Source organism: Amia ocellicauda, chromosome 11 (assembly GCF_036373705.1).
Source record: "Amia ocellicauda isolate fAmiCal2 chromosome 11, fAmiCal2.hap1, whole genome shotgun sequence".
In the NCBI taxonomy this organism is placed as follows: domain Eukaryota; kingdom Metazoa; phylum Chordata; class Actinopteri; order Amiiformes; family Amiidae; genus Amia; species Amia ocellicauda.
Window position 1 is genome coordinate 24,259,210 of NC_089860.1, and position 16,668 is coordinate 24,275,877.

General features: G+C 43.2%; 1 protein-coding gene across 4 annotated transcripts in view; it reads right to left on the bottom strand.

The window, feature by feature from the left end:
• The window catches only part of ebf1a (EBF transcription factor 1a), a 177,546-nt gene that overhangs the window by 153,530 nt on the left and 7,348 nt on the right, over positions 1 to 16,668 (bottom strand). For all 4 annotated transcript variants that reach the window (XM_066717064.1, XM_066717062.1, XM_066717063.1 and 1 more), the window contains exons 5-6: positions 9,293 to 9,366; positions 4,037 to 4,105 (exon numbers count right to left, since the gene is read on the bottom strand). In XM_066717064.1, coding sequence (XP_066573161.1) covers positions 4,037 to 4,105; positions 9,293 to 9,366 — 143 coding nt within the window. The remainder of the gene's footprint in view (positions 1 to 4,036; positions 4,106 to 9,292; positions 9,367 to 16,668) is intronic.

Below are 16,668 nucleotides of genomic sequence, written 5' to 3' on the forward strand. Positions count from 1 at the left end.
CATACACTGGTACGTACTAAATAAATATGAGTGAAGGACTATTTAATGCTGGAAACGTAATAGTGACAATAATAATAATAATAATAATAATAATAATAATAAATAATAATAGTTTTTTAAGCTGCTGCCCCAATGGAGTTTGCAGAATTGTCAATCGGTTCCCAAAATTGTTAATTTGTTTGTTTTTGTTACCCAAGCTGCAATTAAAGTGTCGACACAACCTGCATGTGTGGTAGGCATCAGAATTCAGAACAAGACGCTATAAGTGTCCACAATGCATGCGATTACGAAGACATCAGAAGAAGACAAGATGAAGAAGAAGGAGGAGGAGGAAGAGAATACTGTGTCTCATTCTACAGAATTAGTATGCTTTTTTGTTCTACAAGTTTCCAGAGATGCAAAACATGCCTTTTGTAGGATATCTTCCAAAGAGGAAGGTCTAATGAATGTACTTTTCTCAGGCACATGATGAAATGCTCTGTGTGCCAAGACATTATACTTAGAATTCACAAAAGCCATGAGATTTGTTCTTTTAACTATTTAATAAGAGGCCATTAGTTAACCTTTTTTCATGCAATCCTCAGGTTTTGCTAGAGTAGCCTGCTCTGTGGTTTATAACAGAAATCTAATTAGGAAATCACTCTCATTAGTCATAGAGAAGAATTAGTGCTATCCATGTTAATTACTCCTGTAAAATCTAATAATCTCTTTGAAACAAGAACAGCCTAATGAGGTTTTATTTATTGAACTAAATAACTTCAAGGGAAGAAAAAGGTTTGGAAATGTTGTGGGTTTTTTTTATGTTTTGGGGGAGAATAATAATTCATAATTGAGACAGTTTCGGAGAGCAAGTTGTTTGCGTGCTGGCATCTGAAAAAGATAAATGCCAACATGATATCCATTGTAAATGAGCTTTTTTATTTTTTTTGAGCATGACCTATTTTTTTTTCCCTCAAGAAATACATTTAAGAGAAGAGAGGGATCTTTTCAGTCAAAACTAGAATCACACTCACGAGCAGTGAGACTGTCCAGCCGCTCACACATACGGAAGGGAAGGGCAGAGGGCGTGGAGTGAATTGGTAGAAGTGCCAGCAGCAGTAGAAGTAATACTAGCAGTAGTAGCCGCAGTCGCAATGCTGGTAATAGTATAGCAGAAAACAGCAATACATGCAACGTTAGGCGAGTGTTGGTATCCAATTGTTTAAAGAGAATCTACAAGAGGCATGCAAAAGCCTTTACACAGACTTCACATGCAAGACTGATTAAAGAGCCTTGTAAAGGTTTAAACTCAGTCTATCACTAAAGAAGATTTTATCTGTGTATGTATTGTATTTATTTATGTCTTTTTAGACGCACCAAGCCATGATTGCAGTGTGCTGTTTGTGCAGTGGAGTTGAAGGCCTGTTGGAGGGGTACAGCTGTCCCCAGGAGCGATTAGTTATGTTCCAAGGCACTGAGGCAGGCAGCGCCTGAACACATGGACATGCCGGCTCAGGTAGGCCTGCCCTAGTTCAGTCGCTGGCAGAGGCGAGTCGAACGCGGGCAGCTGATCCTCGGCGAGCTCAGCTGACAGAACAGTTCAGTGCGTCTGCACAGCGCAGCACCTCACAAAAACCGAACCCCCCCTCACTTCCTCTCACGAAGGTGTTTCTTTAGGTTAACGTGTATATAATATAGATAAATATAGATTAATATAGTTCTCACATTAGTTTTGATATCTTTTTTTCTTTTTAAAATCTCATTTTGTTTCCTCTTTTATGCCAAAAAAATAAAAGCTTTCAAGTTCAGCGAGTCGGGAATAATTCACTTTGAGGTGTTTATTTACCAAGGTATTCAATTAAATCAGCAGAGTGGAATCATTTCAGAGGGAAAAAAATGAACAAATAAATTAAATACATAACATCACACACACCAAAACAAAGCTCCCAAAGAGCACAGCGCACATTGCTCCCCTCCTCCTCAAGCCTTCCCTCCCCTACGGTTTAATTTCAACAAATTAGTTTTAACACGCTTCCATTCATTACCATTTTGAAAAACGACAAATCAACACGGCCCCGCTGCTACACAATAACTCTTGTATAAACAAATGCCTTCATACCCAACGTAAATCAAAAGGCTATTTTTTTATTTTTTCCTTTGGTTGATCGTAAATTATTTGAACTGCAAGACGTGTGATTTGCAGCTTTTAGTTCTCCCTGACGCAGCAGGGAGCGTACAACCAGAAAGGGTAGGAAACGAGAGTGCCATTCACGGAGCAAGCTCACTCACACCCCCGGTCCAGTGTGAGACCCTGAGCCGGGGGAAGCAAGCTCCTCCAGACCTTGTCCCTGTCGTCTTAACCCAAGCAGACTCATTGCAGTAGGACAGGGTGAGCCCATCCTGGTCCTGCAGAGCCAGGCCTGTGAAAGCACATTCCTCAAATCAGCAGCTGATGCTAAAACCTTGATAAATCAAACCCCTGTGAGTGAGTCAACCCTCTTATGAAACTGAAACCAGAAGTCACCTGGTCCAACACAATAGGAAGAAGAAGAGGAAGAAAAAGAAGAAGCTGAATTAATAATAATAATAATAATAATAATAATAATAATAATAATAATAAAATATATTTGAGGGTGTATATGTACTGCTAGCTCTTCTGGCTATTAAAAGATTATCACAAGCAGCGGTAAATAAAAATGAAAGAAGAAAAGGGGGAAAAAAGAAAAGAAAAATTTTTTTGCAGACCCAGAGGGGAGCGGGAGGGTGGCCCTCAGGCACTTTTGGCGGCTATTGTTTCACAGACCATTAGCCACGTGGGTTTTATTAATGGGAGCTGCGTGAAGACTTCTCCCTGGCTTCTGTACTGCTGGAGGTGCTGCTGACAGTACACACAGAGAGAGCTCCCCACACAGGGCAAAAGAACACTCGCTCGCCCCCTCCCTCCCTCGCTCCTTCCCTCTCTCACTCCCTCCCTCCCAGCCACAGCTGACCACAGTGCCAGCTCAGACACACAGCGACTTAAAAGTGACCTGTAGGATAGGTGACCCTTCTCCGCCCAGACAGCATTCAGCCCCTGCTTTCCCAGCACCACCGAAAAAAACCCTCCTATGCAAAAGGGAGGCTGCCTGGATTTCAGGATGAGAACATTTAAGACTGCTTTGCAAAATGCGATCGTGTGAACGAGAGAGAGAGAACAGGGAAGAAAGAAAGAACGATATAAAGGAAAACGGCACTCCAGTCCAACAGAAACAGTATCTTTTCGTTTACATGTTCTACTTCAGTCACATGGTCACAATTCAACCCCCTGAGCTCCAAGCCTCACCAAACACCCCAGAACACATTCATGTCCTCAGGTCCTTCCACGGTGCTACTGAATGTGTGTGGTTTTTTAAAATCCTTTAATTGGTTACAGACACACAATCCCCTCTGCCTGTTAGCCCTTCCGCAGCAGAAACAATAGCGCAGGACACCCAAACACTCATCAACTTATGTACATACAAAATACACGGATCCCTTTCCTGTACACAACACATACAGGGATATTTAACAAACTGAAAGTAATCTGAAACGATTCCCCCCCCCTCAACACCCTGATTGCCAGATATATGACAGAAAGGATCAAATAAACCCTTTAAAAAAACATCCTACTTCAGCCTGGATTTGCAAGACTTCAATGTGTCTGTCTCCCTATTTCTGTTCAGGATAGAATTACAAAGCACCTAAAATACCCCTCTCACCTGGGGCAGTCGTGCACAACCGAACACAGTGAGGAACAACCACGAGAAAAGCTTACAGAGGTCAAAGCTAAAATTCCAAATACCCCGCCCCAAAAGAAAAGGCAGCAATAACACACCCAATCTCTGTGAGAAAACCATCAATCTAGACCATAAAGCTCCCATGAACTCCAGGCAACAGCGGCCAGAGAACCCAGGGCGGCAGACATGCATCCTAATGGGTAATAACAGGCCTAATAACGAGGCCATAGCAAGGCAGCAATAACAGAGCAATAACGGGGGAAGGGGCCTGACAGCAAGGAGATTCTGAGCCGCCGCCTTACCTGTCGATGATGACGGGGTCAGAGGGCGTCTCGTTGCGGTTGCCACAGCTCTTCTTGTCACAGCAGCGGCTTGGTGGGGGGGGATGAGAAAAGAGAGAGCGAAAGAGGGAGGAGAACCATTTAATTGAGTTGTTAGCACACATGTCAAAAATTACCAATAGCGGTTGGGGGTAAAAGAGGTGCATAGGGACGAGAGTGGGGGCTGGGCTGGGGACTACAGCAGAGGTACCCGCAGAGGCTGTTTCTGGTTATTCCCCATTCTTGGAGGTGCACAGCCGAGAGTCACCTGAGAGGGGGAGCTGCGCACACAGCAGGGACCCATCCCTGGCTCTGACGGGCACATATGGACTGATTATGGAATTACTACGGCGATCCATCTTGAGACCAGCCCTGCTCTTAATGACAGGTGTGGAGAGAGGGAGAGAGAGAGTGTGTGTGGAGGGGAGGGGGATGGTCCTAGTCCTCACCTGAGGCAGGTCTTCTGTCCCCAGCAAACCCCCTCCTACCCCCCCACCCCTTGCCCCCACTGCAACCTGGACACACACACACACAAACAGACACTCACACACACACCCAAACCCAGCCCCTTCGCCTGTGTCTTTGACAAAGGACAGAATGGTCTGGGGGAGGAGGGGGGAGAGGGGCGGGTGGTGGGGGGTTTTTGGGACAGCAGGGATGAACCTGAAGTCTCACATTACGCCTGCACAGATGGCAGAGGGGGTATGAATGAACGCGAGGAAAATGTTGTCACATAAAACCAGCAGCATTGTTTTGCTTCAGGACGCTGGGAGCCGGGCTCCCCTGGAGGCGGCGGCCCTCTGCGCTCGCCTCACCCCTGTCTGCACCGCACACACAGAGCACTGCTGCAGAGGGTTCGTAAAGATACAAATATTTCGGCTCTGCCCGAACTCAAGCTCAGCCCATTCCCCCGTGTAATGCAGGAGATCCTTTACGTTTTTTCTGAAAATACTGTTTTCGTCCTTTTGCACACATACGTCTACATTTACCGTCTACTAATCCCAGGTTTGGGTGTGCGGCTCCTGTGCTCTATACAAAGCACAGAGTGCCCTTTGCCCCACCTGTGGATATTTACATGAAGTGTATTTGTCAATAGTTGTAATTATTATAGTCTAACTGCATACAAAGGGACTGTTTATGGCAACATGAAACTATGTTTTTAGATGTGTTTTTTTAAATTTAACTTATATTCCCTTGTATGTATTTGAAGTTACTATCACGTTCAGCTCCACCGTAACCCTGACATTTTTCCAAGCGCAGTTCGAGGCGAAACAGTGCTCGTGGGCTCGTTGTCTTCTTCAAAGCAAAACAAAGCGTGTAACAGATCAGCACACTAAACAGCTGACTCAGTCTGCCACTCCATTCATCTCCCTCGCTCTCTCTCTCTCTCTCGCTCTGGGTTCTTTTCATGAATGCACCTTGCAGTCACGTTCTTTTTTTTGGGGGGGGGGGGTCACTGCTTGATGGTTGGGAGCGCGAGCAGAAGCAGTCTCGGGGCTTTTACAACCCAAGGAGGAGGATGTGGGGAAGGAAGAGAGGAGAGGAGACAGAGATGTTGCCAAAACAATGAAAGTCAGGGCGAGCTGAGCAGCGGCCTGTGATCTGAGCCCCTCGTGTGAAGTTTGCAAAAGACGTGTCTCAGCATGGCCTCCAGGGAGAGACTCCAGGAGAGAGGTGCTGCTGATCTCTGCAATGTGCCACAGGGGAGGGCATCTGATTTATTATTTTTTTTATCCAATACTGCTCACTCACACACTCTTTCCATCTTTCTGCCTTCCTTTTTTCCCCATTCTCCCTCCCTCTAGCTGTCTCTCTCCTTTTCTCTCTCTCTTTCTACTTCTTACCTGTCTTCTTCTCTCTAACGCCCTCCCTTGCTTTCACCCTCTCCCTCTCCCTCTCTTTCTCTCCCTCCCCTTCTCATTCTCCTTCTCCCTCTCCCTCTCTCCCCCTCCCCCTCTCCCTCGCTCTCAATCTCTCTCTGTCTCTCTCTCTCCCATTCTCTCTTGGTTCCCCTGTGGCCAGCCATGCCTTCAGAAGTGTTCTGCAATCTACTGATATCTGGGTCAGGCATGCAGCAATCCCCCTTGGATCAGAACCGGTCTGCGCCAATCCATTAGCAGGTGAAGGCGGCTTGCTACTCTGCCGTGACCCAATCAGAACCCAGCATTCACCCTATACCCACATGAGGTAACAGCTAATTGGAGGGAGGGAACAAAATACTCCCCCCCCCGCAAAAAAAATTAATTGAAATATTCTAATTAGTACATGTGAATGCTACAGTCATTTTGGGGGGAGGACTGACCCTAGCTCGCCCACACCTCCCAGAGGATATCTCAGGCAAAAAATTATATTCTTAATCTCTAAAGGTTTGGTCTTTGTAAAGAAATTAAATCTATGGCATTTTTATTATATAATCAATAAGTGCCAGACATCTGACACTTTCTTTATGATACATAACTGTTATAGTCGCCAAGGGGGAGCCAGCAAATGGCACTGCTTAATGAAGAACAAGATGCAAGGTGTTTATTTATTTGTTTATGCTATTTATGCTATTTTTACAATCAACCTCTCCAGTACAATTCCCCTGTAGTCCGCGTGAAAGCGTCCAGTGGGAGACACTCAGCGGACAGAAGATAAACATTCTCTCCTTCACTGCTCCAATTTTATATTTTTTTGATCTGTAAAACATCAAAAAGATCCAGCATGAAGTCCCTAAACTGAAACCGTTCAGATATTTCTTGTCTTTTCTTTTTTTCCTTGTCTTTTTTTTCCCTCTGCCCTGCGTTTGACAAGTATAGACTAAGCATTTTTGTCCTATGGAAGCAAGCTGGCTCGGCACCATATGGCTAATGGTAGAACGTTGCAATTAGTAGCTCTGATTAATGGTGAACAGACACTAATTTTATGCTTATAATTGAGACTCTGTTTGTAACCCCCCCCCACCCCCTAGTGCAGTATCAGCACATCCTAATCCAGCACTGAAATACAGGACAGGACAGGGCAGGGCAGGAGAGGAGACCTGACTCTGTAGGGGGAGAGGGCTGTGGGCGGGGGGGGGGAAGGTGGAATCGCTCGCTTTCTCCAAACTCTGCAACCTCGTTTTTAGCTCTCTGCAGAAATCCACAGTAAGGCCGATGAGAGGAAAAAAGAAAAAGAAAAAAGGAAAGAAGGGAAAAAAAAGCCGCCGCGTCTGTCTTCCACCGGGGGCCAGGCGGTTGGGTGCACATTAATGCACTGGCTCTCAGCAGCGTCACATGGGCAGGGCGGCAGCAGCCCAGTCACACAGGAGAGTGATGTGGAGCCAAGGCCACTATCTGACAGCATACTTGCCCTGCAACCTCGGCCAGGAAAGGGGCCTTTCAAAAGAGGCTTCATTCCCCTCCAATTTCACTAATTAGAAGTGGGTCCTCATCCCAGGTAAGAAAAAAAACATTTAAAATATTCTGCGATGGAATGGTCTTGCTGCCCTTTACTTCTCCACGCATCTCTAGCCCAGATCTCCAGCTGACCTGAACCTCTATAACACACAGCCTCTTCCTCTCTCTCTCCCTCTGTCTTCAAATAACTGGTTATTTATATATATATATATATATATATATATATATATATATATATAAATACACATATACCAGTGTCTATATGTGTGCATGTGCATTCTGTATTATATTTCAATGTCAACATGCTAAGCAAAATGCATTTGTTACACAAAGAATAACAAGAAAATTCAAACTGAGTAATGAGTTCCTGCTTGTCCTAATTAACCGAGCATGAGTAGGATATTTTTAGGAGAAAACTGTTAAAATGCTCCCCAGTACTCCTAAAAATAGATGAGAGCCTATCTTCACAACCCAGTTTTAAGCGAGAGAAATTCATCTTTCGCTTTTAATTAAAGGTGCAACACTTGATAGCAACTCATCTTCCTCTCTGTAATTTTTTTCCTCCTGTTTTTTTCCCCTTCCACAGCTCTCTTTCTCCCTTTCCAAACCAGGCTGTGGGGTTGACCTGGTTAGCCGTGTGCGAGGAGCCAGGTGATCAGGGGGAGGAGGGGAACTGTAATCATGGAACAATGCCCTCACTTTGAAGGCAAATGCTGCCATCACTAAACATGAAAGCCACTGTAGAGTAAAACACAGAGGCTCCTAAAAGTCCCTCAGCGAAGTTCCCTTCTGCTTTGGCCCAAGAACACAGCCGATCTGTGGGGCGCTGCTATACTCCACATACCTGCGTGAGAACTACCCTTTCATCCGGGCAGAAAGACAAACCCTGGAAGATGTGGATCCACCTCCTGGGGGGTTCGACTGACAGTACAGCTTTCAGATACAGATGCACAGAGAAGGCAGGACTGGACAAATTACAATCGGGAGAGGAGAAGATGACTCTCTGGTGTTTCTCTTTTATTTTATTTTTAATCAGGTGCCACATCACATCTTGTCGCCTGACGGAAGCAGCTGCCACAGCGTGCTCTGAAACTCGGCGTGGAGGGGAGGGGGGGCGGCTCTGGAGTGAGACAGGGAAGCCGCCTCTGAAGTGTGCGACGCTGCTGCAACACAGCGGACAGGAGAGGAGTGGAGAGGAGTGGAGTGGGTGAACCCTGCCAACAGGCACTGCCAAGATCTTTTTCTCTTTTTTCTTTTATTCCGACCCACCGAAGACTTTTAGAGCACGTTACGTCCATCAGTCTTGCTAATGAACACAGCTCTGCCCTCTTTCAGATCATTTTTTCGCAGATAATTTCTTAACGAGCTGCCCTTGAGCTCAGTTGTGCGATCCTTCTTCTCTGGTTTTTACCTAACCGTGGCGTTCGTGGTCTCACACCAGTGTCTCCTTAAGGCGCCCATGCCCTCTTACCAGCTGATACTGGAAGCTAATAAAGCTCATTAACCTCCCTGTTCGATATGAAATCTGGTTACGACTCCGACCACCTGCCAGAAAGGAAGTTGTGGTCGCACGCTCTGTGGTCCCACACATTCTATCTACAGAGACACAGCAGAAGAACCTATATTAATTAATTATTTTGAACATGCAAAAATTGCAAAATGGGATCCTGGTAACTTGGCTAGCCGTTGTGTATCTGCCCAGCCTGCCCAATCCTTACTGCAATTTAATTTATATTGTTTTGTTGGTCGCTGCATTTTTTGGGGGGGGGGGGGGCCTTGATTAAGATGCATATCATATTTTATTTCTTCAGTAAAAACAAAAACAAAATCTGAAAAAACTCATAGCAATATTGTGTCTTACCTGCACATGATTTCGTGTGTCAGTAAAACTCTGCACATTTCCGGGTTCTTGTCTTGCCCCTCGTAGATGATAGCCTGAAAGACAGAAGCACATATTACCTGAAAAGCCCTGTTCACTGATGGCTGTGTTAAGTGTATCCCCTCAGTTTTATTCCTGTAATGGCAGCCATAGGCTAGTGGTTATACAACACTATATTCTCTGTGCTTTACAATGCACATAATTACACTTAGCTATGCCTCAGCTACAACTATTACATAACAACAAACGAGAGGCATTTGACCAATCTTGCTAACTTGGTTGTTTAATTGCTAATTGATCCCAGAGTTTCATCCAGCTGTTTCTTGAAGGAACCCAACTATAGACCGTTCCAGACCCCACAAAAGCAGATTTCAGGCAGAGCAACACAGCTCCAACTTCATACTCGTTGGTGCTTCTTACACTGGCATGCACCTTATACGTTTTTTTTTAAATCAATCCAGATTTTTTTTTGGCAATGCAGCCAATGTTAAAGACCATCTCTGCCCTCCATGCCTCACTGCACCAAAAACAAGACGCTACAAAAAGAAAGCAACACGAAAGAAGCTCAAAAAAGCACATTTGAAAGCAGAGGACATTTCTTACTCTTAGATAAACAAACCAAGAGAAACACACACTGCTTCCCCTATTACTGATGCTACCACTTAAACTCTGATACACATTGATAATATTAATTAAAACAACTTTTGGACCGTATCACTTTCAAGAGGAATGTGAGCCAGTAACAAGCTTCTAAACCCTTCATTTTACTTAAATTTTGAGAAGAGATTCTGCTGAGAAACACATACACAGAGCAACCTTAGGAGCTTAATGTAAAATTTATTGCATCTGGCAGGAAAAAGTTCATAACTGACCACATGTGTCATGGGAACCTACAGAACTGCTCCAGTATTTCTGGCTGAGAATTATGTGTTTGCAGTCAATTGAAACTTTTTTTTTTCTCTTTACCCGCTGGAGAAGTTATTGCATAAGGAAATGACTAGAAAAACTGTGCAACAGTAATGTGCGTTGTTCTGAGAGTTTATTTTTTTTCAGAAACCCTTGCTGTATGTTATCTAATCTTGCTTGGATTAACTGGTTCTAGTTACAAAAAAAAGATAATAATAATAATAATAATAATAATAATAATAATAATAATAATACACTACACAGTCTTTAGGCATGGCTGTATATGGCTACAGAGTTGTTGCCTGTTTCAGAACTGCAGATTTTCCTGTTGAAGAAGTAGCCATCCCTGGGGGGAAAATGACCGTCCTGCATTAAATCCAGTGTGCCCGTATGGGTTTTGTTTTCTTTCTATTTTTAAAGAAAAGCAATATAAACAATTTAATCCCCCCCGCCCTCCCGTCTATCTGCTCAATGTTTAACGCCAGATTCAGAATTCCAGTCCCCCAGTGCAAAACACTTGTGAGAAATGGAAATTTAATAGCGGTCAGCCTCCAAAGGACGGGATTCAACTCTAGACGTGTGCTTAGTGGTCACAGAAGAATGAATGGGAAAATGAGAGTTAAGGTTTTTTTAATAAAGTAATTAAGTAAATAAATAAATAAATAAATAAATAAATAAATACATCAATAAATGCACACTCAACATTTACTGAATATCTGTCCATGGGATTTTCAATAAATACATATATGTATTATTATATGTATTTATTATACCTTGACTTTAAAAACATAACTTTTTGTATTTGTTCTTTTGGGTAACCTGGACAGTAATGCCTCTGTGAGACTGTGAGCTGCAATGGGTGTGTGACTGTCACATGAGCAGCCAGCCTGTTCCTAAAACTGATGCAATGCAACTTGAAAAACACTGATGGGGAGAAACATCCACCTCACAGCTCCTATATCAAGTTTTTTTCTTCGCTGAAACGATCATTGTACAGCTTCCACCCTTTTCTCAGCACTCAAATATTCACGACACACACTCCACCCCGGGCCTCAGTCTAACTGGGGACCCTGGCTCTCAGAAAGAGGGGGCTGTTCCTAGCACACATTTTTTTTATTTTGCATTATTAAGCTGTGTCTGTTTTTAGGAGTGTAATCGTATTTATGTGCATTCACACTGTAACTACTCCAGCGCACACAGGCACAAACACATGGCTGTATGTCGTACTGGGTGTGTGTGTGTGTGTGTGTGTGTGTGTGTGTGTGTGAAGGAGGGAGGGGGAGGGGGTAGTGGGGTGAGCAGTTGGACTGCCAGACTGAGAATGCAGTGAGCCATCTGTCCCCGCGTTGAATTCTTCCAAAAACCTCAGCTTTGTTTTCACCCTCAGACTCCAAACAACACATTTTCAACTGCTTCGGATTCCTCCATTTCCCCAAACATACACACAGCCCTGAGCCGGCTGAGTGTGTGCTGTCCGGGCCGCCCTATCACTGCAGACAGGACTGGAATATGTGGGAAGGAGGGGGGGATTAATACAGTACTGTAGCTGTAGCTGCCACTGCTGCGGCTGCCCCCGCTACTCACAGGCCTACTGCTTCTGCTGCAACAGATACCCCAGCCTTTACTACTGCCCCCCCAGCTACTGCAGCTCCTTGTGCTGTGGGCAGAGCTCCCATGGACACTGCTTCTACTACTTTCCTTGCTAGACCATCCCATTATACTAGGACCCTGCCTGTTGCTCTATTCCACAAGGATACCTACGGATTAAAAATATATATATCACCAGAATATTGTATAGCTAGTTATGGCTAGTCGTATTAGTGGTGGTAGTAGCTCTAGTTTTTTTATTGTGGGTTTGCGTTTCCTACTAAGTTGAAAGCTCGGCTGCTGGATGACTTCCAAGATTAATGTCACTGTTTCCCTGGGCTAGACAGAAGAAGCCTGCGTCACACCAAAAGCACCGAGTCGCTGTAGTTCGAGAATTATAACTTGCCACAGGAGGGAGGGTCAGAATCCACTCATCATCAGGGCTACCCAAGATCTGGCTGCTCTTGTTGTTGGCGTTTTTTTTGGCATTTCTTTCCTTTTCCCTTTTTTTGTAGTATCGTTGTTTCACTTTGAGGATATGAGGGCCAAGGTCCTCTAAAAGCAAAGTCCATGCATCACTGTCTGCAAGCGTACAGAACAAGTATAGTTCTCACAGCTGGGATCTATCGCTTAGCCACTGAGAAATAAAAAGCAGCCACCCCCCAACCACCGAGCCTCAGGAAGCTGTATTATTCCCCTGTTATTTGTAATTTGCGAGGTCAAAGGTACAAGAAGCCAGAAGGGTTAAGATACTTTCTAATACTGTCCCATTTTGGTTATTCGGTTCAGTCAGTGTGTTATTTCTGTGGTTCCCTGTGGCACACTGTCATTAAGCAGGTCTATACATAGTTGTGGGCAAAAGCTCGGACACTCGGAACAAATGATGAGGGAGCTGAACAACTCCGTCAAGTCAGAGTCACAATCCTGCAAAGCGGCAATGGAGACACTGCGGCAAACTGCGAACGGGGACACAGCGACCCACAAATCATGTCACAGGAGGCCCACTCAAACACAGCCCTGATTTTGCAGTCTGTTTTCCAGCTGTTCATTGTCATTGTCGCTCCTTCTTGAAAAAGTTTTGCAGACCATACGCAGCAAAATAAAATATTTTAATAGCCAACAGTTCAGCAGAGATCCTTCAGGACCAATATAAAATCTGGAACGGACATTGTACTTCTTTGTTACTGTGTTTACCCCCTGCAAAAACAACGACTCGAACAAACAAACAAACAAACAGGATCAATACAAAGGTCACTCACTGGTTACAGATTTAAAGTACAGATGGTCAATGCTGACGAATATACAGTAATATGCAGTAGGCTCATATATGAAACACCGAACCCCCCTTCCGCAGACACACACAGCACCTGTTACATCACTGACTCAAAGCGTGACTCGGTCACAAACCAGACCTGAATTGTAGGCTGTACAGGATACTGCTATGTATATATCAAACCTCTTTTTTTTCTTTCCTTTTATTGTATGTCTACTTCATTGACACCATGTTTCTGCACAACCACCACCCTCCTTTCTCTCTCTCTCTCTCTCTCTGCCTCTCCACCCACCTAATTCCCTTTTTTTCAACTTTCTGTCTTTGTGAATCCCCTCTCTTAACCACTCTCTCCCTCCTTCCTTCTTTCCCTCCCTTTATCTCACGTTGTTCTCCATCTTCGCTACGTAGTACCTCTCTCTCTCGCTCTCTCTCTCTCTCTCTCTCCCTCTCCCTCAATGGCAGGAAAAAGTGTTCAGAACAGAGATATCAAACAGCTTTAAGACAGCCTTCATTAAAAGTATATGCTGTCGAAGATTTGAAGTTTTGACGCAAGAAGGCAGCTGAAGAAGCTGAAACACTCAGGAGCCCAAGCACAGCAGAACAGAGGGGATGCAACGGCGGCCCACTCGTTTCCACATGGAGAAAACACGATGGCATCCTTAGCTTGTCTTACAACACAACTTAAGAAGGAACTGCCAAGTGATGCCAGTTCACTCTCTCAGTAAACAATGGTGCCAAAGTAAAACATTATATTATAAATGTCACTGCAACACAACACGCAAATATACTGCAGACAAACACACACACACGTATATTAAACCCTGACGTTTAAGAAAACAAAGATATCCTCACATCCTATCTCGCATTATCTAAGTCTATAAACAGGGTCTAATTACAGGAAATGTCTGATAGGAGAGATTTATGCCATTTTGTGCATTTTGTTTACACAACTGAAGTATTTTCTGAACAGTTGTATAAATGTTATATAAATATGTGGATGACAGCCTAATAAATAATATAACAACATTAAAATAGTTTTTCCTTTACAACAGTCTAATAAAACATATAAATAAATCAATAAATATTCTAGTATATATTAAAATAAATGTAATGCAAAGGAACTCAGCTCCCTTCATCTCTGTTGATTTCTGGTGCTCTACACCATCAACTGAATGACTCGTCTGTGGTTTTAATAGAGACCTTAAATCCACGCTGTGGAGAATGTAAAATATTTCCCCCACTCAGATGCACAGAAGCTTAACAAACTGCTCCAAAAAAGCTATTTAGTCTATAAAACATGCATGGCAGCCAGCACTTCTGCGAGAGCCAGATGAATACAGTATGCATTAACAAGCACATTGCATTGATACCTCTTTAATACAGGTTTTATTTTGCAGAAGTAACTTTTCATATTTCATTTGCAGTTTTCTCCTACAGCCTTGATGTGACAACGGCATCTAAAGCATGTAAACAAGTTACTAAAAATACATTAAAACACACTTCCCTTTTTGTTACCGTCATCTGCAAACATATCATAAACAGTACGAGCATTTTTTGTTTTTTCTGTTTTGTTTTCCCTCCCTGCGCTGTGTTGCTTTTAAAGGTGTCGTGATTGCAGTGTGATGTTCTTTGTTCAACACCTCAGCTGTTCCAGAGCCGAACTCAGGGTGAGAGAGCCCTGTTTTTCTTTTTTTTTCTTTTTTTTTCCGTCTTCATCAGATCTGTCAGCGACACTGTCACTGATCACAGCTCCTGCTGTCAGACTGACTCCCAGGACTCTTGAGTGAAAAAATCCGGAGACAATATAGGGAAGCTCTTCACTGCCTATTCCCTTCCACTCGAGTCAGTTAAACGCACCATTATGAGCAAGACTATTAATTATTATCATTATTATTATTATTATTATTATTATTATTATTATTATTATTACACAGAGATATTAGCAGCAACCGCAGCTCTGAAATACAACAAGCCGTTTGTGGTGAGGGCTCATTATTATTCACTTCTGGAGGAAATGTGTCAGAAGGGATCTAGCACCAGTGCTATGTTGGGAGCTGTGCCTTTGTGGTTCACTGCTTTGTCTACCTCTAATGAGTTGTCCATGTTCAACAATGCGCTCAACCTGATCACACACAAAGCGGGGTGATCCTCCTCTGGGCTCCCCGTGCGGAGAGAGGGAAAGTGGACGGTTTTGTTAACACGTTGCTGTGGAAGAGCTCCGAAACAACCTAAAAGACATTAGTAGAAGAGCAACAAAAGTTCACACGAGCCTAGTAAAGCCTTCCAAGGTTTTTTCGTGTATTTTGACACATTTATTCTTAATACAAATTAGTAATTCCTGTGTTTTTAGGGTTTGTTTACTAACTACAGAAATAAAGTTTAATTAGCAAATGTAACAATATAATTAATGCTTTTTGTGAATCTGAGAATTACAATCTGTCGTCGGTGTCATGTCACCATAGTTACTCCAGTACAGTTACCTTTTTTAAGTTATTTTGTATTTTTAAGCACTGGAAAAACAAAAACAACAACCAGAAAACAATCTGTCTCTCTCTCTCTCTCTCCCCCCCTCCCTCATTTATTGTACATAAAAATAGGTTTCCCATCATTTATTTATTCCTGAGCTTCTGAAATACGTCTGTTAGTTTAATCGTCCTGAATTTTAACATGGTGATAAAGAGGGCTGAAAATAATTTCAGGGATAGAAGCACATGCTTTTGTAGGCAGACAAGGTCAGAGGAACAATAACCTCCAGCAACGGAAGTGAGCATTGGATGATGCTTTTCTGAGGGTTTGTTAATGGACTCCAGAAGCTCTGTGGGTCTGTCAATCAGAACAGGTTTAAAGATTAACTCTTTAAAATTACATATGATACAATATGAGAGAGGAGGGCAAGGTTTGCATCACAAACCAGAGAGAGTGAAATAATGAATAAATATCCTTATTCATCACAGACCCATTGAGTCTCGAGAGCATCGGAATCTGTTGGATCACAAACACTCCGTAAGAGTTCCATTTGAAAAAAGACTTACGGCAACTAAAACTCAAGAGAGAGAGAGAGAAAAGAAAAGCGAGACAGAGAGAGGGGGAGAGAGAGAGAGATCCCCTCGTGTCTGTAGCATTGCTTTGGGAGATTGTCTGCTTGTGTTTTAATTTTTTCTGGCATTTTCTCTGGCACTTTCCTGATCATGCCAGTGCTCAGTCTCACTGCAAACTGATGCAAGCGTGCTATGATTGGTGCCTGAGTTAAAATACCCAGCCATGTGATTAACAGCTTTTTAGGGCCATAAACTTTTTTGACAGCTCAAAAAAAATAAAATAATAATAATAATAATAATAATTTAGTATAAAGGCATCAGCTAATCTGGTCCAAATTATAAGGCAAAACGCTATTCAGTCAAGTGTATCACGGAGGACCTACAAGTCCTGCAAGTAATACATTCCTCATCCCCAACTCTGATTTGATGCAAAAGAAGAAACAAAGTTTAGGGGATCAGATTTTAACACCCTGCCTGCTGTGGTTGGCACACAAATATATAAGAAAAACTAAACATATGTGATAAGAAATCACACACACACTAGGTTTCTTATA